Source organism: Nicotiana tabacum, chromosome 3, assembly GCF_000715075.1.
Source record: "Nicotiana tabacum cultivar K326 chromosome 3, ASM71507v2, whole genome shotgun sequence".
Lineage (NCBI taxonomy): Eukaryota > Viridiplantae > Streptophyta > Magnoliopsida > Solanales > Solanaceae > Nicotiana > Nicotiana tabacum.
In genome coordinates this window covers 214,119,549-214,145,578 of record NC_134082.1, presented here as the reverse complement: position 1 = coordinate 214,145,578, position 26,030 = coordinate 214,119,549, and the positions used below count along the sequence as shown (strand labels likewise).

At 38.9% G+C, this 26,030-nt stretch overlaps 2 protein-coding genes and 1 non-coding gene across 3 annotated transcripts; 1 reads left to right on the top strand and 2 right to left on the bottom strand.

Annotated features, from left to right (window-relative positions):
• Window positions 1-2,222: 2,222 nt before the first annotated feature.
• Window positions 2,223-6,386, bottom strand: LOC107809251 (putative protein S-acyltransferase 7). Its single transcript, XM_016633847.2, has 5 exons — window positions 6,016-6,386; window positions 4,984-5,166; window positions 4,282-4,575; window positions 3,158-3,391; window positions 2,223-3,056 (listed from the first exon to the last, which is right to left on the bottom strand). The coding sequence occupies exons 1-5, from the start codon at window positions 6,112-6,114 to the stop codon at window positions 2,529-2,531; spliced, it is 1,338 nt and encodes a 445-aa protein (XP_016489333.1). The 5' UTR covers window positions 6,115-6,386; the 3' UTR covers window positions 2,223-2,528.
• Window positions 6,387-7,907: 1,521 nt separating this feature from the next.
• Window positions 7,908-7,979, top strand: TRNAQ-UUG (transfer RNA glutamine (anticodon UUG)). The gene has a single exon. It is a non-coding gene; the product is annotated as a tRNA-Gln (tRNA).
• A 2,604-nt stretch (window positions 7,980-10,583) lies between these two features.
• On the bottom strand, window positions 10,584-15,216 carry LOC107809247 (putative serine/threonine-protein kinase PBL7). Its single transcript, XM_016633844.2, has 5 exons — window positions 14,822-15,216; window positions 13,192-13,391; window positions 12,897-13,086; window positions 11,738-12,129; window positions 10,584-11,313 (listed from the first exon to the last, which is right to left on the bottom strand). The coding sequence occupies exons 1-5, from the start codon at window positions 14,937-14,939 to the stop codon at window positions 10,870-10,872; spliced, it is 1,344 nt and encodes a 447-aa protein (XP_016489330.1). The 5' UTR covers window positions 14,940-15,216; the 3' UTR covers window positions 10,584-10,869.
• Between the last annotated feature and the right edge of the window lie 10,814 nt (window positions 15,217-26,030).

Sequence of the window (26,030 nt, the reverse complement as noted above, 5' to 3'; positions counted from 1 at the left end):
GATAAAGAATCATAGTTGTTTATAGTAATCTTAAAGCAGTGTTGTCAAAGGCTCATTTAAGGTGCGCTTAAGCCCTGAAACTTAGAAAAGCTCAGACAGCTCGCTTGAGTTGTGCTTCAGTGTAGGCAAGGCATTAAGGCGTGTGCCTTATTGCCCATGAATTATATCTTGAATTGGGCAGTACTAAACAACAATAATAATCGACAAATAAGTTTATTAGTTATTAAGTAAAATATTATGAGTGAATTTATTATTCTTTTTTCTTGAATTACATAAATATTTATTTTATCCTTCATTGCGCCATTTTTTACTAAAGCCCACATCTTAATTGCGCTTAAAGCTCCAATGGACCTGGAGCGCTTTTTAGAGCTTTTCGCTTTTAACAACACTGATCTTAATAGGAAACCATGAATCACTGTGAAGGTTAAAATAAAATTGTTTACAATTTTGGTCAATGCATAAGGCTTTAGTCAGCTTTCTTATTCTCCCTTCTACTGACTTGAACATTGAACATGTGAAAAGGAATTCTTATATCAGACACAAATATGAAAAGTATGGTTTTCTTTATAACTTGTCTTAAAAGAAGAATTACTTCTGAGGAAAGAAGAATTGCTCTTTTCCTTGAATCAAATTTGTTTATTCTGTGGATAAAGGAATATACTAAATGATGAGTAATTCAAGTAAGCTATTGATTAACGTCCAAGGAATATACTAATTTGTTTATGCAGATTGTAAGTAGTTGTGTGGAATTCCATAAAGTTGAGATTACATCTTTACCAATTTATTTGATTACAAGACATATATAATTTCTGTTGAGAGCCATGACATTGATACAAATACATGATATGTCTGTTAGAATCTTGGTTTGACTTACTGTTTCTAACTTGTATGTTATGCATTTAAATTTTTTCTAAACATATTAACATATTTTTTCTTATGCTTATATTGTTTAGATGGCTCCTCGAGGTAAAGGCCGTTCAGAGAGTGTTGCATCGGAGAAGGGTAAAACAAGGAAGAAAATAAAAGTTTTTGGTAACTTAGATATCACTACCTCTCCCCCACATGTACCTTCTAGTTCCATGCCGACAACGGTGGCTCTATGCACAGGGGGGTTCAATTAGTATTGCGGCCCATCGAAGAAGATTAGTAATGTGTTTATTATATTTTTCTTGATTTATAATTGTTTAGTTATCATTTTTTTAATATATTTTATTTTGCAGGAAAAAGGTTGTTACTCATGATGAGGTGTTTGAGACCCACATGAAGAGGTTGAAGGATGGAACAAAAACAACTTGGGTCGAGACGCGCGATGAGACAACCCATGTAAGATTAACAATATTATTCACATATATTTGTTAACATAATAAACAAAAGAATTATAAAAATCAGGCAGAAAGTTCTTTCAACACTTGGAGGCTATGTGTGATATACGTGTATTGCGTATTCTGCCATATTTGTGTTGCACCTGTGGTATTAATGTCGCGTGAATGTGGATTTTTCATTGTATTCACTAATCTGAGAAGAGTTTCAGACAGATACAAGTCTTATAATTTTAATTGATTATAAGAGTTTCGGATGATGACAGTTTCTTAGTGATTTTGGAATCAGTATTTTTATGCTCTGTATTGGCAATGTTAGATTTCATGAGTCATGTTGAAGACTCAATTAGAAAACTCAGAAGTTATTTCTACTTTCTTGAGGTATTTTTTCCGTAAATCTTGATAAAATAGCCAAAAAAATTCTTTCATTTAACAGAAGTTAAACGATATCCGGTCGAGTTATATAGTACACATGGTATGCAATGAAATACTTCAAATGTGGTTATTTATATTTATCAAATTTGATTGCGAAATTAGGAAAGAATTCTGTAGGGATCTTTTTTTCTTTATCTTATTGCTAAGGAGTTCTTGTGGTGGCAGAAAAATTGGTAGGAAAATGCTGTCCCGATAAAGTTAGAGGTAAATTTAAGTAGAGGCCTCCATCTTATTCTCTGACATTATTCCAATTTTCAAAAGCTTTAGGAAGTTTTACATTTCAAAATAATATGTTCTTTTGGTAAATTACATCCATGTCTCTAGAAAGTTTTTGCATTAGAAGCGTAGTGACTGTGAGCTTTAGTAATATGATTCAGTCATACAATAGTAGTTCTTGCTTGAGCTTCTATCAGTTCTTGAGGAGTACTGCTGAAAAGACACACAGTAAAGTTTGTACACGTGCATGTGTTGGTAAATTAATATAGCTGTGTGAGAAGATATTCATCACCTACCATGAAGTTTATGAACATAACAACACGCTGATGAAAGCTATTACACTAACTATTCCACACATAGAATACAAGTTTAAGAATGAAAAGCACCGCTCGTATCACACAACAGTTCACTTCCTAAAGCCAACAACCAAAGCAACATCTTCACACCCGTCAACACAGTCCCAGATAATACACAACATTATCGTGCAAGTTGAATGACCACATATCACGCCTCCAAGAACCACTAATCTATTCAATCCAGTTTCATACTATCTGTTAATCACAAGTTTTGATCTGTTGGTTGGGCTGTTGTAAAGCCACCACCGCTACTCCCACCAGTTCGATTAGGTTCTCCCACTCTTGATGCCAAAGCAAGAACTTCAGGCGACATCTCCCAGCTTCCGCTTTTCCTTCCCCAACTGGATCCTCTAGGATGTATTCCCGCACGATCAGCCTCATCTACCGTAGTTCTTATCTCGGGAGACATTTGTCCTAACACACCATCTTTAACGTTCAGGCCATTGTTGTCGCTAAATTGTCCTTCATTATCTACTCCTCCCCCTACTTCACTCCAAACCGCTTTCCTGCCCATTTCTATGTCCTCCACGACCTTTCCCATGTTTGGACTCACAAAACCTCCACCTGCAGAACGACTTGGCATCTTGGGTTCCCTGGGCACCTGCGCACGGAAGTTGTTCTTGGATGGAGGAATAGTAGTACAGAATATCTCCTTGAAATTCTGAATCACTCCTTTGTTGTAGGGGTTGGCACGCCAATCATACCGGTATCTAAAATTCTCATAAGTAGTCTGCAGTACCCAGAAAATAGATGTCACCCACAGTACACATCAAAATCCCAACCACTTTAGCTAAACAAAGGGAAGCATACAATTAGAATCCAAGATCATACCTGATTAGTACTGATGAGGTATAGATGAAAAGCAGTAAGACCTCCAACAAACCACACTGATATAAAAGTGTATACTATCAGAACAATGGAGGCAGGTGTTTTGATCATTGCTTTCCATATGGTTTTGTCTTCTAGAACCATGATTCTCTTAATGTAGACCCAGCAGAAACCAAAAACATATATGCAAAGAAGTGTTGTAGAGAAGACAAACATGAAGAAAAAACGGTAGTTTCGCTGCAATAAAAGATACAAAAGTTTCAGACGTCTGCGCAATGTAAAGCAAGAATGCAAAACATTAAAACTAGATGAACCATTTCTAAAGATGCATTAGTTACACAAAACTATTAGTGTAAGGAAATAAACTAAAGATATTTCCAGAAATCTAATGTGGAGATTGAAGTTGACTGGTAAAACGACCAGCCTGACCTCATACCTTCATAAATCTGAGAGTCAAGACAGTTGTAAGATAAGAACTTAAACATGTGGATATGTGTACTAAATCCTCTAACTTATTTCCACTGCAGAGATCTAGAGCCCTAAATATTTTCCTAAAACTAGAAACATACAAAATTATAATTGTCTGCATGGTGGCCCTTTAAACTAAAAGGTTAGTTACAAAACCTTTGAACTTCCTCCGGTTACCAACAGCATTAATGGTTAAAAGATTCTGATTCATACATATAGTATTAACTAGTTAACATCATGATATACTTGAGCTAAATTCAAGGTGTTTTGAGGATCTAATGCTTCAGATCCACAGCATTTCTTCATGAAGTCAACAATTTTACGAGTTATCTTTAGACATTTTACAGAGTTTACTTGTTTTCTCAAATTGACATTAGAGTGAATAAGTTTTAAAACGAAAAAAGAAGAAATAATCAGTTTTTCAATTTTTTTATAAGCAAAAATATCAGTCTTTCATTAGTATCTTTTTTTGAGATTTCCCTGCAGAAACGAAGAGTGTGATTATGAAAAAATAGGTCCGATAACACTTCATAGCAGAGTTTATGCAATAGTTCATCAGATGTATCAAACAGTGAAAAGTTAACTGAAACGAGAGAGCATATCAGTTACTAGTGCGGTACTACCAACTAAAAAATGTTAAAAAGATAAAAAAATATTACCAGCCCAATGCATTGCCCTACCCAAGGGCAGTGATGGTCAAATCTTTCAACGCAGTTATTGCAGATTGAGCAATGAGAACAACGGGGAGGTCTATAAAGCATGCAGGTGTCACAGTATTTGATCTTCACGGTAATGCCATTAACCAAAACTTCTTTAATGCGGGGCAAACGTAATTGAGGAGTTTGTCCACCACCTTCCACAGTACCTTCATAACCTTCTGGTTCTGGAGGGTGTGCATTACGAGGAATTATTCCTGGATCCCTTCCAGATGTGAGAAGGAGTAGAACTAAAACCTGTAAGATTTAAATGTGAAACTCTTAGCAGTGCAACTTGGAAGAGATCTTGCACAAGATATGCAATAAGGTTGTCAATCCTTTCCGTTGTGAGGACAGCCACTTAACAGTACTGGCACAACCAAGCCAAACTTACATCTTTGAAATGCAGTGCCAAGTTAATATCAGATCAACTAAGGTTATTGATTTTCTAATACTTGGAATTTTGCAACGGCAGCATCAGATCAATAATTATCTAATACTTGGAATTTTGTTTCCAGTAATCGTGAGATTAAATAAAGACAACTTTATATAGCTATTATGTTCTCTGAGATTGCAATCAAAAACTGCTGGTAAGCTTGTTCTGTAGAATATTAAATCTTGGTGATGAGGATGTTACTATCAACGAAGACAAGGGAGAGAACTTACATAGAATGTGAACACAACGACTACAACCATAATCAATATCCCCAGATGATTTGAAAAATCATCCATCAGCTTTCTAGCAACAAAGACACAGAAAACTGAGACAGGGGCCACTATGAGAAATATAGTCAGTGCTAGTGATCTTGCGTCTGGCCCAAATATGAACCTTCCTTGAAAGAAAAATATCTGCTCAGAGAAAAGAACGCTAAAAAGTAAGAAACTAAGGAAAAGAAGTGGCAAATATTATGTTTGCAACGTGAAACTCTTCTCACGGAAATGTTTCTTTTTCTTTTTGTAAGGAGCAAAGTAAAGAGATAACTTATCCCTTTTACACAGGAAAATCATATAAAGCATATATCACTTTGCAGTAAGTCAAGAACTGGTTTATCAACATATGAACAGCTGGAAAAGATATCGGAGGAAAGAAAAGTTTTTCAGTTTTAGATGAACGCATGATAAGGATTAAGACTACCGAAGACGTTTATCCTAGAATTGAGACTAAAAATAATCTACATATGCCGTACTCTAAGTAAAATCTCATTCTGAGAAGTAGAATTGCACAAGCCAAAATACTGGCAATGTTACTACAGTAAATGTGATAACATAACCTAGAATGAGCACATCTGGTGTACTCCTCCTACACAGTTGTTTGGCGCTTCCACGGACAGTAAAAACTTATAAGCACCATTAACTAGGATGCAGAATCTTCAGGTATTTCACTTTATGACATATAAGCAGATACCTCGTATTCTCACATTTTTTGAGGAAGCTATATTTCTAATTCTTGGGTCTTTTTAAAGCCAGGCTGATGGTTAAAAGTTTGTTATGCAATATCAAGTATGATCAGCAGACTTATGTATAGTTCATAGAAGTTCTAATAATGACAATAAGCTAACGGAAAACAGGTAAAGATTGAAGCTTTAACATCTTATAAAAAAATAAAAAATAAAAGATTGAAGCTTTATCAGGTGGTACGGCAATAGAAAATAATGGCAGAGCTAAACCCTAAGAGTAAAAGTGCAAGGATATACTAACATTGCTTCCTTTCCATGCCTGGTAAATCCGCAAATCATCCGACCCATTCATGGATCCAGATAATGGATCGGATCGTTTCGGAGGAGGTACCACATACATCTCCGGGCAATGAATATCAAATCCGGATCTCTAGCAGAAAATCAAGTACAAACGCTCCGGCAGCAGATAATGTTAATTACACAAAAAACAAATAAACACTTAAATGAGTGAACTGAGAGCTATCATTATGAGAGTGTGAGACTTCCCGGCGATAAAAATTTGCCGGCAACAAAGTCAGGTTTCCGGTGAAGAGAGGAGTAAAGTTTTGGGTTAAATTGGGCCGACAAGGCATGAGGGTAAAGAGAGTGGAAAAAGGAGAACAAGGGTTTGGTAGAGTGTGTTGTGGGGGCCCATTTCTAACTTTACAGGAGGGTCAAACGGACGTGGCGAATTGCTGTTGGGCAAGCTTGTGAAAGGAGGACCCGTTGAACTTTTGTTGTGGACCGCTTGGCTTTTGTCCTTCCCTGAAAACGACGTTTCATTGCAACACTTGGATGCCCTGGCACTCGTTTTTTGGTCCCTAAATTTTTGCTTGGGATAAGGGGTCTAGGGACGACAACAACAACAACGACCCAGTATAATTCCACAAGTGGGGTATGAGGAGAGTAATATGTACGCAGACCTTACCCCTACCCCGAAGGGTAGAGAGGCTGTTTTCAGGAGACACTCGGCTCAAAAAAGCAACAAAAGCCGATATATTAATACCATAAAAATGCATAATAAAATAACAACAATATAAGAGATATGAAATAGAGAATACGAAATACGAAATAGATGGCGGGTATAGTAAAACTAGCAGGTAAAGCCCTGCATCAATAGATGACCAATGACATTCTTAGTCTAACTCCTAACTGGTTAGTCTCACTCTATTGTGCTGTAGAAATATTCACAACTTTCCCTAACCTACAACCTTAATGCTCGACCTTCATAATTCCCTGTCAAGGGTCATGTCCTCAGTAATCCTAAGTCGCGTCATGTTCTGTCTGATCACCTGTTCCCAATACTTCTTAAGTCGCCATCTACCTCTCCGCGTGCCCACTACAGTCAGTCGCTCACACCTCCTCACCGGTGCATCAGTGCTCCTCCTCTGAATGTGCCCGAACCATCTGAGTCTTACTTCCCGCATCTTGTCCTCCATGGGGGCCACACCCACCTTCTCTCGAATATCTTCATTCCTAATCTTATCCATCCTTGTATGCCCGCACATCCACCTCAACATCCTCATCTCTGCTACTTTCATCTTCTGGATGTGTAAGTTCTTTACCGGCCAACATTCAATTCCATATAACATGGAGCAAATTGCTTTTATATTTTTTTCTTCCACTTCTAAGTGAGTTCATCAATAGAAGGACCCGAACAAAAATCAATAGAAGGAGAAAAAGGAGAAATTTTTATGACTTAAGAGATATGAAATCTATCTACACTTAAATAATGTTGATTAGATTCTTCACCTTATTCATATAGGATGTCGACTACGCTTTTAATTATTGAGTCAATTGACTAATCTTTAAAGCTAAATTGTATTAGTTTAACTTAATATTTTAAAATTAAAATTTGTATATTTAAAAATTACATGAAAATATTGTATATGAAACTCTTTTCATGTTAATGTAATGAAAAAATACATCTTAAATTATTGGTTACAATTCACATAGTTTAAATATCACAAAACGAAAAATGACACATAAATTAAATAAATCGAATATTATTTCAGACGAAAGATAATAAAGAATGTACTCTTTTTTTTCAATTTAAACTCCATTTTTTTCGTGCCGGAAAAATCAGAAACTAAAGAGAATCAACGTGGTTTAAGCCGTTAAGTTAAAACAACTTACTGAAGCACAGCATCATCTGGTTCTATGGTGTAGAGGTTAGCACTCTGGACTTTGAATCCAGCGACCTGGGTTCGACTCCCGGTAGGACCTTCCCGTTTTGCTTTTTCGCTTTTGCATTTACTCCCTTTGTTGATCATATGGGTGGTATGTAAAGGATTGTTTTGTTTGGTACAAGTTTATCTTGGGATCATCTTTCCACATGCAGTATGGAAAAGATGATACCAAAGATTTTGGTATAAAATTTATAACATTATTAGCTAATACCATTAACCGTGGATGAATTTAGTCCCAAATTTTATACCAGAATATTATCTTTAATCAACCGACCCCCAAGGGTTATTCTTGAATCCTTAATCAACGTAGATTATCGGCGGCCACGCCTTTATTTAAATTGGTTAATGCAACATAAATTTTCCAACAAACATGAAACATGATCTTATTTATTTGGTTAGTAGTTAAACAAGATTTCACGTGTCAAAGAGAAACAAACTATAACGGTCAATTTTGCTATTTAATCGAGACCAGGGGATCGCGTCGGGGGCCGGCCTCGTAATGGATCGGGCCAGAGTACGAATAGCCAGTTAGGCCAAGCTTCTTTTTGGCCAAAAGTGTTTTTTTTTTTTTTGTCAAAAGCACTTTTGGCCAAAAGTTAAGGTGTTTGGCCAAGCTTTTGGAAGGAAAAAAAGTATTTTTGAGGAGAAGCAGAAGCAGTTTTGGAGAAGCAGAAAAAAGTAGCTTCTCTCCAAAAGCACTTTTTTGAGAAGCACTTTTGAAAAAAATACACTTAGAAACAGTTTTTTAAAGCTTGGCCAAACAGTAATTGCTGCTCAGGAGTGCTTTTCAAACTAATTAGTCAAACACAAACTGCTTCTCACCAAAAGTACTTTTGAGAAAAGCACTTTTGAAAAAAAAACACTTCTTAAAATAAACTGATTTTTGCAGCTTGGCCAAATGGGCTAGAAGACAAGGTGTCAAATTCAAGAATTGAGGTGCCTATCGAGATCAAGGCCAGCAGCGATCGAAACTAAGTATGACTGACTTCGAGTGAAGTGCAATAACGGAAAGGCAAGATATCCGTAACCGGTCGGAGATCACAGCGGAAATTCCGGAACAGATCAAATCAAGGGCGGTTATTTGTACTGATCATGGAATTTACTCCCATAATAGACTTGTACCATAAAGGATTCCTCTAGTATATAAAGACTTGTACCTTCCATTGACAGATCAAAGGAATATACTAATATTCTCTCTTTAACTCGCGTTTTCTTGTTCATCAGTTTGCTGCTTTTTAACTGTTCTTGCTCTACTAGCTCAAGAGTATTCCAACTCGAGGGCATTGTTTAAAAACTGGTTCGCTTTTTATTATTGTCAATTTCTATTGCTTATCTTCACGTTTCCCAATTGATATTAAGTGAAATTACGTATCCTTAAAACCACATTATACGTTTAATTGTTATTCAATTTTTTAAGGTAAACACAAACCTAGTTATAATAATGATAAATGTCATCCAATGTTATGTTGTCCAACCCATCTCCAACTAATGATACTGCTTCACATGCATGCAGCAAAATAGCCTCATTTCAGGATATAAGCAATGTAGATGTTCACAGCAAAGAATCATATAAGCTGCCTAAGTTGTTCACACTATACTGCTGAAAGAGTCAGCTTGATCACACTATTTGGCGCGCGGCATCCACTGCTTTTGAGAACAAAGACATAGTTCAGCAAAGGAGAGGCATGCAAGTTTGACATTACCTCACTGTTGAGTGCCGCAGAAGAAGCAGTCCCACGCTTTTCTGGTTCTATTGACGTGGCCAAAGCTCACGGAGGAAGGTCCTTGAATGTATTGGTTCTGTGGCTTAAAACTAGTAGCATAGCATGTGGAAGTTTTGATTTCCTCCAATACTCTTCGAAGTTTGAAAATCCTATGCATTTGCTCCACCTAGCTAGTAGTTTCAACTCTCTCAGTTAGTAAATGCATGAAGAAACAGGTGCTAATTCGTCATGAGATGAACAAATGTTACAAAATCGATCGCTAGGGGTATGAAATTGATAGTTCGACATTGCTTGCAGATAGTTAATGTAATCGGATAAGATGCAATAAAACCTATAAAAAAGGAGTAGGAAAAGAAAAAAATATATATAGTAGGTGTTTTCTTTCCATCTAGCAGGTATCTAATGGAATAGTCGAGGTGCACATAAGCTGGATCCATATAAAAAAGAAAAAAATTGGCTTATAAGTTTAATGAGAATAACAACCGGTTACACTTCTGTTGTTTTTTTCCTTTTGAGTTAGGTTTCATTATTCTAATGCATCATTTTGTCGTTTGACATTAAAAATGTCACCTGCTCCACTGATGACGCGCCTCAACTTCTTATATTAATCCTTTACCTTGTCATTAAAAAGAAGATTTAGCAGAACTCATTGGAGGAATAGTCTATAGTAATCCGCATATTTCTAGAATCACCACCAGTCTAAACCAAAATAATGAAAAGAAGATAGAGAACTGGGACAATTTCTATATTGGTGGCTCGCTTAGATCTTCCTTTATACCCAACATGACCAAGAAAAAGTGTGTGATAGCTGAGAACCTTGGTTGACTTGGTTCATTTGCTTGCAGGCAGGGGCGGATTTGGGGGACGGAAGAGTGTTCACCCGTACCCCCTCGCCAAAATATTACACTGTATATGTAAGGCAAAATTTGTTTTTTATCTCTATATATTACGTTTTGAATCCACTTGACACAGCCCAAAGCATAACTTAGTGGTCAAGGGTATATCAAAGCATAAGAAAACGACCATTGCATACTCGCATTTCCATACTAAAGTCTCACATAAGGGCAGCACCTAACGAAGAGCCACTATGGTGATCTGAAGTTGCTTCACATGAAACAAAATAGTCCTGAAGTAACATTTATGGTAATCTCATAATGCAGCAACTAAAAACTCTGAGGTTCTCTGAAGGAAACTAACTTGTAATCACCACCTTGATCTATAATCAAAATCATCTTCCACATTCGGTTTCCTTTTGTCTCTCCAGGTCTCGCCCCACTTCTTGGCCTCAACAACAGCTCGTTCCCGTTCTTGATCCTTGCTCGAAGCTCTCATTTCCTTTACAGCGATTCCAGCACGATTAAAATCAACAGGGCTTGCAGTTCCTTGTTCTTCTCCCTGGAATATCCTCCCATCTCTCTGAGATCCAATCAGATTTGACTGAGCTGAAGGTGAATCGTGCTTTTGGGATGCAAAGTAGCTCAAAGCAAGCACAATGTCTTTCGTGTGAGGTCGAGCATGGGGATCATCCTGAACACACATTAATGCCAGTTCTACTGCCCTCCGGAAAACAGATTGTGGAAACTTGCCTCTTAAGTTTGGATCTGCTAATTGCACATAATTATTGCGGTCTTTCAACATAGGACGTGCCTGTGAAGAGGCAAACAAAGCTCACTATTAGCAGGACAAAACTGAAGTGCACAAACATGAAGTGCTGAAACAGGAGACTAGGGTTATCAAGCTCAACACTTATCACTCAAAAAAACAAACGAAACGATTTAGCTTATGATATATTTCATGACAAGTGGTCAGAACGGTGAAAAGATGGTAATTCAAATTATTATAGAGCAGACGTTTCGCGAAATACCTCTGACATCATGATAAAATTATTGAATACTCAGATAAAACCTTTTGCTTCAAACTAACGTACTAGAAGGCAGAGTCAAGAAGTGACACATAAACATCTTTAAGTAGTGAAACAAAAACTTGCTACAGGAATTGATTTTCAAAATTGGATTCTGTTCTAGCTTGCTAAGTATTGAATTAATTGTCATCAGTGAGTGAAGTTCATTACCCAGTCAACAAGCATTTCTTTTCCATGTTCATGAGTGTCATCCATTGCTCTACATCCAGTAATTAGCTCCAACAAGAGCACACCAAAACTATAGATGTCTGACTTCATAGTCAGCTTTCCAGTTCCCGCATACTCAGGTGCGCAATATCCATGAGTGCCCATAACCCGAGTTGAAACGTGCGTATTGTCTGCACATGGTCCAAACTTTGCAAGACCAAAGTCAGAGAGTTTAGGGTGGAAACCCTCACTTAATAATATGTTTGCTGACTTAAGGTCCCTGTAGATAACCGGACGATCAGCTTGACTGTGAAGGTAATCCAGCCCTTTGGCGGCGCCAGATGCTATTATCATCCTGGTATCCCAATCCAATGGCTCCATGTCAGGCGTCATATCTGCACATTACCCTCTAAATCATCACAATTCAAACTTTAATGGCTGAGTGCACATATTAGCTGCATCCTCTGATGCCTGTTCAATTGAACAAAATTCTACAGAAAAGAGATAAGTTCAAATCAAGTAAGGTAATGCCAGAAAATTTCCCACCAAATCTAATACTCACATAGTAACAACTTTGGAAGACATATTGTAGACAAACACTAATAGGTTCAGCAAATTTAACGCACAGTAAATACAGTTAGGAGTTAAAGTAGGGTAGTTGATCATTTTCACGGCGAGAAGTGAAGTGAGAAAAAAGATATCCATCAAATTTGGCAATGCAGCTCTTCTGCTAAACAACACAAGCTTAGTAATTTTAAACAAAGTCAGAAGTCTGTGTCGTGCTAAAGGAACCACCGGATCTATTTTGGAATGCGTATGTCAGACAGAAGCAGTGAAGACTTCCTTGGTGAAGAACAAAAATTATTGAAAATAGAAGTGGATGAGTATTTATAGTGTGATAATAAGACCTTCATATCTTCAGGGATCCTGAAAATGAACTTGTTTCAAACTTAAATGAGTTACAGCAAGTAATGAGTGAATCTACAGCTTCAAAGCAGACCAAGACAGGAACGAATGGTATTACTGAAGCATAACAGATGGCCGCAGGTAGACAAATAAGAATCTATTAATTTTTATTTATTTTGTTTCCAATCCAAATTTCATAACATGTGTAAGTGAGAATTGCCTATCAGCTGAAACTATGTTAACTTTGAAGCATTACCATGGATATGATATTCCAGAGATCCTAGAGGCATGAATTCATAGATAAGAATGCGCTGGTTTCCTTCAATGCAGTAACCAATTAGATTAACCAGGTTAGGGTGACGCAGCAGTGAAAGCATGTGAACCTCCACAAAGAACTCCTTATCCCCTTGAAGACCTGAATGATTTAGCTTCTTAACAGCCACAACCTGAATGGATCATTCCAGGACCAAAAAGTATGATGAATATGAAATGAACAAGACATACTTCCTTTAACGTGAAACTGGATAAAGATTTAATGTAGTGAAAATTACCTGACCACTTTCAAGCTGCCCTTTGAATACTGGCCCAAAGCCACCTTCCCCAATAATTGATTCTCGCCTGAAATTGTCCGTTGCCGCTGCAAGATCCCTGTAAGAGAAAGTTGGAAGGTTGCTTTCCGAAGGAGAACTGTCTTTTGATATTGGTACTTGTTGTCTGGGCTCCAAGAGTGTGCTATATTTGACTGCATTATCTGGCAGGTGCATATAAACCAACAAAGAAAGAACAGATGAATTATTACACCAGGGGATTCATGACTATTCAAGCTTCTAAAAGCACAACTTAATATCCTTGTAACTATAATATGGGATTTTACACCAACTTACCGGTCTCAACAAATGAAGTGCAAATTAACAAAAAGACAACTTCAGCACCAAGGAATTTATCAATAAACAGTTCGTCTATGTCAAGCATGGGAAGCTTTGTGAGAATATCACTGTAGCTAATCCATTTACTAAAAGCTTAGAACAACATAAACAAGATGGAACCTACATTAACTGTGGAAGATCAGGTTAATTCATCCAAACTTGTTATTATCTCAACTTCAAAAAGGCACGAATATTTGGTGTCAAAGAGAGCACATGCCTCGGTGTCCTTACACACAGCTTAAGGATTCGCAATTACATTACAGGGTTATCCATCCTGTGCATCATAAACCACTTTAAGCAATTAGTATAACTTGGTATTGAAAAGGCTTGACAAGATAAAAAGCGTGATTAACAGTTTAACGTTTAGGCTTCAAGATACTAATTACGTTCATAACATTCCACTGGTCTCTAGACAAAAGTAAACATCTCTTCATAGTCCCAACTCCCAACAAGGCAATTTAGGAAGTGAAATCACAATCAACAATTTGTCCTTTTATATTACCTTTTAAACAAAATGAATCAACAGGTTGTCCTTTGGCTCCATTTTGAATTACCTACCCAAGATTATGATGTTGAAACAGCAAAAGCAATTCTCACTGATGTGATTTTTTTTCTTATTAAACTAACTTATCAATTGTCACTTCAGTATTTTTTTTGTTCATCACGAATAAAATGGCATGCAAGTAAACATTTAGTATTCTGAACATGTGTTCAGTTAAACACCCTCATATTAAATGGGACACAACTAGTGCAGACTATTTCCTACCAAATTTAAAATACTAATTAATAATACTATAACCAGGTATATTAAAACGAGATAGAGAAGCTAACTGCAATCAGGCTGGAAGATTTGGGTAAGAATCATTCAAATGTATTTTTGCATGGTGAGTCATTGGAGGTGCAACAACTAATTAACTTGGACATCTAAGTTGATCGTAGATAAAAGTATAGTAACATTTTATTTTTCAAGTAGAAGCTATGAAAATTCCTGAGCCGAGGGTCTACCGGACACAACCTCTCTGTCTTCTTAAAGTCTTAAAGGCAAGGGTAAGGTCTGCGTACACTTTACCTTCTATATACCACACTTGTGGGATTACAATGAATATGTTGTTATTGTTGGTGTTAAGCTATAAAAACAGAATGCAAGCGGAGCTAATTAATATATAGCAAGCCTGTTGAACATTACAAATTTAAAAGAAACAAGATTAAATCGACGGAATAGACGAAGGGGGGAAGGAAAAGAAGTGAAGCAAACCAAGATCAGACTTGATGGGCGTAGTAGGGGCGCCTTCGATAGGAACGTAACTGTTGTTGAGCTTGGTTTTCAAGTTGATCCCCTTTTTTTTCCTACGAAAACATGGGCAATACCCCATTATATTCTTCTTTTAATTTCCTCTATATAATGATCAGATTATCAAACAACTCTCGAAGTTCTCTGCATGCATTTGGCCGGCGCCTTCGTGTTTCTTTTCTAGGTTTACCAAAATTACCGTATGCATCTCCTGATATTTCAAATACGTGGTTTGGATTTGGATGACAAAGTGATCATGACCGATCCACTCGTTTAAATTTAACGAGCTAGAATTAAGATGAGCTTTGTATAAGAAATCACAAGTTAACTATTTTGGATAAGGTGGACGACTTATACGTTTATTAAAATTAATAATTAGAATAACATTAGAACTCGAGGTTTTTCTTTTGACAAGCAAAGATAAGTACTTATATAGAGTTAAGTAACATAGTTCATTACATCATCCTCAGTGATAGTAGAACTGAGAATATTCATATTGCCCAGACCGACAAGATCAGATAAAATAATAGTAGATAATTTCTTAACTAGATAAACTTGGTCAAACCTATCTGCCTCTAGCTTATTTATGATATTACTAGGGGGCCTAATTATTAGTTGATGATCGGAGAACTTTTCCGGTGCTTCCTTAACCAGTCCATGTGCCACTTGATTACCATCTCTGTAGTTATGGATTATTTTCGCCTCCCTTAGCTGGTGCATTAGCCACCTGCAGTAGTTGACAATCATATAGGTAGATTTGTTGTTGTTGCTAAGTGATTTGATTACCTTCGTAGAGTCCGTTTCTATCACCAGAGAATTGAAACCATGAGATAAAGCTATTTGTAGCCCTTCCTTTAGAGCTTCCAGTTCACCCTGAAGTGGAGTTGAAGCTGGGCAATGATGTTGATATCCCAGAATCCAATGGCCATGACTGTCCCTGAAACAGCCTCCCAAACTTGCTAGGTTATGGTCTATACTGAAAGCACCATCTACATTGAGCTTCAACTGACCCGCTACTGGCTTGTGCCATGTGATCTTTATGGCATGCTTCTTATTAAGCGTTTGATTTTTTTGAGTTAGCAACTTATATTCGGTGGTCAGCCTGACAGAGCTTTTAGTAGAGAATTTCAGAGAGGTGTTATTCACATTATTATTATGACGATTTAGCCAGATGTTCCAAATGACAAAGGGAAAAAGGTCAGCCCAGCTAAGTAGCTTAGGGAGATTTGGCGGATGAAGGTCACGTAAGGAAGTTAACCAGTGGTTCGAGGTAGAATTAGAGCTACTATTAAACTCTATTCTATTCCAGACTTCATAGACAACTGGGCATTTAATAAAAATATGCTCAATATTTTCTGTACCAGATTTGCACATAGGACATATAGGGTCAATGTTGATCCCTATATAATTGAGGTAGGCGTGAGTTGGTAGCTTATTGTGAAGACATTTCCAAAGGAAAAATTTAATTTTGTTTGGGCAGTCGAGTGCCCAGATCCAGTCAAAGTTTTCCATAAACAGGTTGGTAGAATTTAGAAGGTTATAACAACTCCTCAAAGTGAATTTACCATCACTAGACAAGGCCCAGGGGGTTGTGTCCCTAGGGTACAGCTTTGGATTGATTGAGAGAATACTATTTTTTAAAGAGTCAGGGAGGGTGAAGGGTAATTTTCCAAAGTCCCAATTGTTTTTAACCCAAATATCCCGTATTGGGAGATTAATAAATTCTTTAGTGAGGGGACCTATTAGAGATGATCTAAGGTTAAAGAAGTGAAGAATCCAATTTGAGTCCCAAACACCTAGGTTAGAGTTGGTATTGGTAATCCAGTTTATACCCTTGTGACATACTTCCGAACCTTTGACAATACATTTCCAAACAAAGGAGCTAGTTTTTGTATTTGAGTTATGACCATACAAGGAAGATAGGGTAGATACCCACGGTGATTGATTTTGTTGGATTAATCTCCAAGCTAGGTTGGCTAAGTTAACCAGATTTTTATCTTTTGCTGCCTGAATACCTAAACCTCCTTGGTCTTTTGGTGAGCAAATAGTTTTCCAGTTAATTAGATGAAGTTTCTTTTTACAATTTGTGGTACCCCATAAGAAGTTTCTTTGAAACTTATCAATGTGTTTGAGAATGTTAGAGGGTAGCATATTATATTGCATAACATGGTTTGGCAAGCTATTTAGCACAGATTTTGCTAGGGTTGCTCTACCTGCTATATTAAGGAAATTCGATTTCCAAAGGGCTAGTCTCTTATTCATGTTATCCAGGATAAATTGATAGTCCGATAATTTAGGCTTGGTATTGGTTATTGGGAAACCCAAATACTTTCCAAAAGACCTACTAGTTTTGATGCAAAATAGGTTAGATAGGTAAGTAGATGTAGTTGTTGGATAGTATTGAGACACAACTATTTTTTATTTTAGATAATTTACTTTTTGACCTGATAAGGAGCGGGAGTGAGTAAGGCATGAGAGAATGGTTGTAGGAGAACTCCTATCTATGTTACACATTAGAGTTAGGTCACCTGCATAGAATAGGTGAGAAATTGGGTATATGTGTTTGCCAAGTTTTATTGGGGACCACAAATTGATGTCTACCATATAGGAAATTCGAGTAGAGAGCATGTTCATACATAATATAAAGATATATGGGGACAGTGGATCACCCTATCTTATACCCCTACTGGGAGTGAAGTATGAGCTAGTGTTACCATTTACTAGAACGGAGATTCTACTGGTCGTCACACAAGTCATTATGAGCTTTAGGATCTTGGAGGGTAATTTAAAATGGCAAAGAGTCTTGTAAATAAATGACCATTCTACGCGGTCAAAAGCTTTTTCAAGGTCTATTTTTAGGATTATATTTGATTTGGAGCTTTTATATTTGTTCATTCTTAAAATAAGCTCTTCGATAGCAATTGCATTATCACTAGCTCTTCTGCCCTTAAGGATAGATTGGTAGGGCCTGATGATTTTGGCTAGGAAAGGCTTTAATCTATTTGCTATGATTTTTGTGATTCCTTTGTATATTGTATTACAAAGACCTATGGGGTAGAAATTTTTTAGATTGTTGGCATTTGGAATCTTTGGAATGAGGCACAAGTATGTGTCATTTATCCCATCTGGCAGAGATCTTGATTCAAAAGCTTCATGGTAGATATTGACCACTGATTTGTTGATCGCATGCTAGTATTTTTGGAAAAAGAAGGGATGTAAACCATCCGGACCAGGAGATTTAGTAGATTTAAAAGAGAAAATGGTTGTTCTTATTTCGTTGATATTCAAAGGGCTATCTAAGGAAGATAGATCAATTAAGTTGTGAATAGCAGTATCATTTTTTATTTCATTCCAGCTGGAGGACATATGATTGGTCTTAAAAATATCTTGGAAATAAGAGATAGTATGGTCCATAATTTTTGAAGGGCCATCTATCCAATTCCCCTCAGAATCTTTAAAAGAAACGACTTTATTAATCCTTCTTTTGTTTGTGGCACTTATGTGAAAAATTTAGAGTTACAATCACCGTCGTTAAGCCAATTGATTCTAGCTCTGAGTTTCTAATAGTCTTCTTCCATCCGGAGACAATTATTAAAATCAAATTTGAGGTTAGCCTCTAGATTGGTCAAGAATTCACTATGACCATATGCTTAGAATTTTGGATACCATTAATCCTGGCTAACAACTTATTTTTCATATTAGATAGGTTACCAAAGGTGATTTTATTCCATTTAATAATGAAAACTTTAAAGGAATTTGCAGCCTCAGTAAAAACTTTGTTGTCCCAGCTTTTTTTACTATAGATGCAAACTCTGGATGGCCTGTCCAAAAAGTTTCTAACCTAAAAGGCCGAGGGACATTATAATTACTTTTAGGGAGTAATTATAGTTTGATGGGATTATGATCAAAGTGAGTTTTTGGGAGGTGAATGATCGCTGCCGACTCGACACTACACTATGGTAGGAAGAGCGGATCGCAATAGCTTTTACCCGAATAGAGGTCCGGGATCGAATTTCTACAGGGAGTTAGTAGTGGAGTTGTATTTTCTGTCTAGCCTAGAGTTGCGGTTGTGCTTCTAATGTCACTTCAAGCATCTTTTGAGTTTTTGTATTTATAACTACTATTATAAAACTACGGATTAAAGCTAGATTATGCAAGGAGAATATTGCTAAGTTGTAAGTATTGGGAAGGAAGAGCACTAGGGTCGTGGCATTACCTTGGTGGCTAATTGACGGGTAGATGTTACTTAGGTTCGATTGACTTATTTGGGGCTTATGCTATAACCGTTGCACAATTTTACCCACTCTCACACCTCTCGACAGAGAGAGTGATTTTTCCCAATTGACTCTCTCGAGACCAATTGGGTTGGCAAATTTGACCAAGCAACTAGGGTTCAAGTAGGGTGATTACTATCTCGAGATTTAACCCGTTAATTGGGACTATTATTTCTCATGAGTCCATCCCAATTCCTTGTTGGGTCAATTTTGAGGTCATAGGCTCTCTTTCTCAAGAAGAGTTAAACCCACAAAGCTTGAATCAGTGTTTGCAACCATCAATTCTAAATTAAATCATAAAATCAACCCAAATAACAAACACGCATAGTTAATCTAACCCTAGATGGCAATACCCATCTAGGGTTGAGCCACAACCCTAGCTAATGGGTTTAGCTACACATAATTAAAGAAGAAACTGAAGAAATAGATGAATAACTACACATATTAATTAATTACTAAGAATAAACTACAATAATCTATTGTTAATGGGAAGCAAATATGCCAAAAATGGCTACAACACCAAGCGCAACTGTTCTTCTGTTCTCAGATCTGACCGCTTAAAAAAATAGTAAAATGTTCTATTTGTACTAGGCTGGAAAAATTGGACAAAAATACCCCTTTGGGGTCAGTGCGGGCCGCACAAAATGGACCGCGGCTGCTCTGGCTCTTGGGCTTCAGTTGTTTGATGACTTGAACTGGGGGATGCGGACCGCGTGGGAGTGTACCGCGGCCGCGAAGGCAACTGGCGTGGTCCGCACAGACGTGACCGCGGACCGCGTGAGGACAAATGCCCTTTGCTGAACCCTATGAACACGGACCACACAGAGCAGGGGTGCAGCCGCGAAGCTTCTCCGCGGGCCGCGTGAATCCTACCGCGGCCGCGTGACCTTAAACTTGAAAATGTCCAGTCTCTGAACCTCCTAGTGCGGTCGCGGTCATTGTTACACGGTCCGCACTAGGCCCCTTTTTCTTCACTTCTCTTGGTCTTTGATACTTGAGCAGGTTTCACTCCTTTTCGAGCCGATCTTTGACATTTCGTCACTTTGTCAATCAACCTTGCAATCAAGCACAACTTGTGAGCATTTTGGGACTGTTTTTGTATCAATTTATACTCAAAGCATAGGCAAGTAGGGACATAAACACTTTAAAATCCTAACTTATCAACTCCCCCAAACTTAAACCTTTGCTTGTCCTCAAGCAAACAATATAAGACTCACCCCTTAAAGGAACATCCAAGTAATTCCAGTTATCCTAAAATAACCTCAACAAGCATCAATTGGGACTAACAATTGCCCTCAATACAAATGCATCATTAACACATTTAAAACTTTGAAAAATATGGATCAAGTGTGACACAAGAGCATCAAGAGTTGACACATTTCATCAAAGAGCTTTTCTCACTTACTTTGGTCATTGTGGAACCCAAACTCTCACATCCTCAACTCTCCCTAAGCGAACCTCACCTTTTAAATATTGACACACAAATTGAAGCAAATGAAATTTCACTCACCTCTCTCAAAAAGGAAGGTCACAAGTCCGGCTCTAAGTACCATATGCTTGCCCCTTATGTAAGTATCCACTAATGTAAGCTCCCTTCAACTTGAGATCAAATAGGGCTTTTGTGGAGTCATTATGAAGGCTTTTAGGCAAGGGTATGACATATTTTTATTCACATGGGTTCAATCTTCCCTTAAGCACTTCTTTTGATTCATTTCAGCGCAACTTTCTTGGCTCTTTTTGAGGATTTCACTTCTTCACAAGGGGTTAGAGAAATACATTGTCACTCTTTCTTATACAATTCAAAACATTTCTCCTTTTTCTACTTTCTCCACACCTTTTTCACTTTTGTTTTCCTTGAATCCCTTTTTATTCTTGTTCACATGGGACTTTCTTTTTGTCATTTTTCTTTTCTTGCTTTTTCATTGTCTTCTTTTCTTTATTTTGTACCTTACTGCTTTGCTTCCTTTCTTGTCTTTCCCCCCAAACTTAGATTTTTGTCATTACTCAAGGGAAGATTTGGGTGCCAAGAGAGGGTAATTGTTTAGAACGGGTATAGGCTTGTAGCATTGGTTCTTGAAAGAAAAAGATTTAAGGCTCAAAAGGGTTAACTAGGGATTATTTCATTAGAAGGCTATGAAATTGTTCAACTTAGCATTTGGATCAAGGAGAGCCTATAATCATTTCTCAAGTCAAATTTCACCTAGGATTTCGCCTCAACAGACATTCAGGGCAAGTTCTAGACCATTGGCTCGGGACTTGGACTCAAATTTCAATTCCTCACCACACACGCTAGGGATTTGCTAAAGACATTGAGTCGAGGGCCCATAACGACCTTAGTTACGATTTAAACACACAATGGTCCAAAAAGACCACATGATGATCGTTTTGTCAACGCAATAGTCTCAAAGCCAGGACTTTCACTATCCTGAACACAACATTATGTCTTTGACCATGGGATCAAAGGCAAATGTGCTAGGCCCAAGTGAAGCTTTGCTTGAGGTGCCTTTAACTACGCTATCAAAAACAAAAGAAAAATCAAAGAAACGGACTCAAACCCTTAAGAAGGTTGTCACACCATCTATCATTGGGAAGAGCCACCCGGTTCGCACAATATTCCACCCTTGGAAAGAACCGTGGCATTAAGAAAACCAAGGGCTTATTGGAAATGCCAAAATCAAAACAAGCGGCTACGAGCCTAACTACAAAGCTAAAAATGAAAATTTTGCGAAAATAGAAAATAGAATGAATATGTACAATAGGGGAGTAGAATATACAACAGGGATGAATATATACAGAAATGTAAAGTTATATACAGCCCAAAGTAAAAAAAATACAAAATCAATAAAAATAAACTAAGAATCTATATATATACAGTCATCCAGAAAAAAGTAGGGCGCACCCCATGAATAAAAGCTGGCATTGTCCTCAATGCCAACTACCAAATAAATATCAAAACAAAAGAAAGGATATAGGATCTCCCTAGGCCTGGTCCGTCTGCATGGGATCATCAGTGGTCCCCAAGTCCTCTATATGTATGCGAACCTCAAACTGGTTCCCAATCTCCTACTGCTCAACTGTTGGGACTGGGGCCTGCTCCTGAACCGGCTGACTGATAGGTGCATCACTGGAGGGGGTCTCCTGTGGGTCTGGTAGCTCAATAACTGCACCAACTGAACTGGGGAGCTTCCTCTTCTTTCTTGGGGGCATGGGTGCCTGCTCCTGCTCCTGCTGTGGCACTGGTGCTGGTGCTGCTGCTGGGGCTGGATCCCCGAATAACAAGTCTAAAGGCATCTGGTCTGCCAATATCCTGTCCACATCAGTCTGTAGCACTCTCACCGACTCCTTGGACGCCCTTGACTTCCTCATCTTCTTGTGCTCCTTGGCAAGCTCCCTCAAAGCATTGCCATGTGAATCCACCGCCATAGTCAAGGCGTCCTGAGTCCTCATAATCTTCTCCTGATTTTCCAGGAGCTTCTTCAGTGTGTCCTCAATGGACTGAGGAAACTGAGTAGTGGAAGGTGTTGAATAAGCCTCAACTATAGCAGACAATGTAGACAACTTGGATGTCACAGCTGACATCCAGTTGTTCAAACTGGCTAGTGTCCGGCTCAACTGCTGGGCCGTGAAAGGATGAGTTCGGGAAGAAGGGACCCCCTTGTCAACTGAAGTACTGGGGCCAGCAGAGGAGGAGGGTCGTAGAGGCAAATCATCATTCAGTGGTGACAGTAGGCATGGTGGAAGGCTCTGTGGGGGGCTCAACCGAAGACACTACCGCCACTGGCTCCTCAGACTGGCCAGCTGGAGTAGAGGAAGGCGGCTTGTAACTTTTGTCTTTGGGGTTGTCTGGCCCCTTCAAACTGTACCAGGAGAATGGAGCCACAGGTTTTACCTTGACGTCAAACGGTCTCTTCTCCACCTCCAAGTCCCGGAAATACATAGTAAGGGTGCTAGGAAAAGGGTAGTTCCGGTCATGCTCAACCCCTACTACAGAAATGGTGCGGGACATCACATTGCCCACATTGATAGGATAACCTGTCATAATAGAAGCAATAAAAACCGCCCGGGCTAGTGGAATAGTCCGATCATGAGTAGTCGGGTCGAGCCGACTGCATACAAAGGTCAACCACCCTCTAGCCTCGAAGTTGAAAGTTCTCCAAAGTATTTTGGTCCCTGCTTGTAACCATTCTGGAACTGTACCCGGGATTGCCAGGTACGAAGCTAACCACGGACAAACCTTCTCGCCCATTGTTAACTTTTCATTGTACATGGACTCATCTTCGTCAACGAACCCCAAATACTCATTCAACTCCTTCTCGGTGAAAACCACATTTTTGTTTCTCACTTTCGCCACTTTAGTGCCTTTCAAGATATTAGCCACATTACTGTAAAACTCCTTGACCATATGCTCATTTGCCTTCAAACAATTCTCTTTAAAGAACTCCCAATCCACTTGAGCTTGGAACTGTCTATGCACATTGGGGTTTAGGGGTAAAAGGTCTTTGTCAATAAAGCTCCGCTCAAGTATCAACTTCTGTGACGGCCACCATTCTCTAAATTTGTAGAACGCCACCTGGCTGACAAATCGATCTTCCCAAACTTCAGGTTTTCTAGTTCTCTCAACACCCCCAACCTGGGGCACCCCACTGTCTGGTACCTCATTATCACTATTAGTCCTGCCTTCGCACTCTCTCCAGATACTGAAACTGTAAGGGAGGTGGAGTATTCACCACTGCCTATTGCTGAGCCATCAGAAGACTCAGAAGGTATACGTTGTGGGGCTTGGGCAGTATGTGAAGCCGGGACTGCAGTAGCTGGACTTGAATCAGAAGAGAGGTCCTGAGAGGGTACGTACTCACTCCCCGATTGGTCGTTTATAACAATTTGTTTCCTTGTTTTCAGTTTAGGTCGGGAAGTGAGTTTAACTTGTTTCCCTTTTCCTCCCCGGGAGGAGTCACCTCGGTCGGGTTGTTTAGCACCTCTTCCTCGTTGTTTTACCATTGTCTGCAAGCAAACACATCTAACATTGTAAGTTGAAGCACAGATAGTGAAACATGTGACTGAATTAAAATTGCAGAAGCAAAATGAAAGTTGCAGACACTGCTACAGAACCAGGCACCGCGGACTGCACCATCAGGAATGCGGCCGCGTTGGAGGCACCGCAGATCGTGCTAAGGCGACTGCGGGCCGCACTGAACAAAACCCCAGGAAGGGTCTTCTCTGAATCTCACACTGCGGGCCGCACAAAATGGGGTCGCGATCGCGGTGGGCCAGCGCGGACCGCACAAAAGTTATTGCGGTCGCGCTGGACACAAGTTTTTCCTCAGTCATTCAAGCATCGCAGACCGCGTGGAAGCATAACGCAGACCGCGTTAGGGCACCGCGGACCGCGCTAAGGTGACCGCGGGCCGCACTGGGTTAGGTTCAATGAGTAAGCTAGGGATTGCATGCTTTTGTTCTATTTTTGTTCAACTTTTTACCCATACTTGTCCCTACTCATGTACCCAATCGTTAGTTATTTCAAACTAACATGGAAGCTACCCTAGACTAACAATTCGAAGACAATTGTGAAGGCAAAGAAGTTACAGACCACTGGCAAGCAATTAAAATAAAAATAAAAGAGTAATAATCAAAAATGCATGAAATGTTACCAGGATTATGAAGAATGAATGCAATCTATCCACACAAGCAAGAATCTCAGTCTTGGACGGGGATGAACAGTATAATTAGGGTTCTGGGTTTCCAATTTGCAAAAAGGGTAAAATTAGACCCTTGGTCTCTATTTATAGAGCCCCAGTAGGACCCGTACTTACCTACCAGTGCGGCCGCACAAAAGTGACCGCGAACCGCACTGGGTTTATTTGTGTAACCCCTTATGATGAAACCTACGCGCGACCGCACAAACGTGTAATGCGGCCGCGTCAGCCCACCGCGGACCGCACTAACTTGACCGCGGCCGTGGTGAAGAACTTTAGAGAGTCCCCCTTTTGACTCATGCCAGCGTGGACCGCACAAAATGCACCACGGTCGCGCTGGCAATCTTCAAAGACTATGCCATTTTCCAACTTTGTTTTGCACTGCTTCAACACAATCCCTGCAACATCTCATAAACAGTTAGCTCAAAAATCCTAAGCTACACATGGGTTGCCTCCCAAGAAGCGCCTGATTTAACGTCACGGCACGACGCATGTTACCACTACATCACTTTAGATGAAGAAGCGCCACTATGTGGCTGCCATCAAAATTTCCGAGATAATGCTTGACCCGGTGACCATTGACTCTGAAGACTTACCATTTTTGTTTTTTAGATCAAGAGAACCAAACGGCGTCACGAACACAACTTCAAATGGCCTACTCCACTTTGACTTGAGCTTACCCGGAAACAGACGTAACCGGGAATTAAAAAAGAGAACCATATCCCCAACTTTGAACTCCTTGCCTCAAGCATATTTGTCGTGAAGGTACTTCATTTTGTTCTTATACAAGGACGAGCTGGAGTATGCATGGAATCTAAACTCATCGAGCTCATTAACCCATTCTAAGTTCAACTTCCTCAAGGCTCACATAGACTTGTGCTCCAATTCCACCGGAAGATGGCAAGCTTTCCCAAACACCAACTGGTACAGGGACATACCAATCGGAGTCTTGTAAGATGTCCAATAGGCCCAAAGAGCATCATCCAATTTTTTCGACCAATCGGTCCTATTTGCATTTACAGTTTTAGACAAGATACTCTTAATTTCTCGGTTGGAGACTTCCACTTGATCGCTAGCTTGAGGATGATAGGGGTGGTTACTTTGTGATTAACTCCATATTTGGCTAGCAATGAATCAAAAACTTTGTTGCAAAAGTGAGATCCCCCATCACTAATGATAGCACGGGGAGTGCCAAACCTCGTGAAG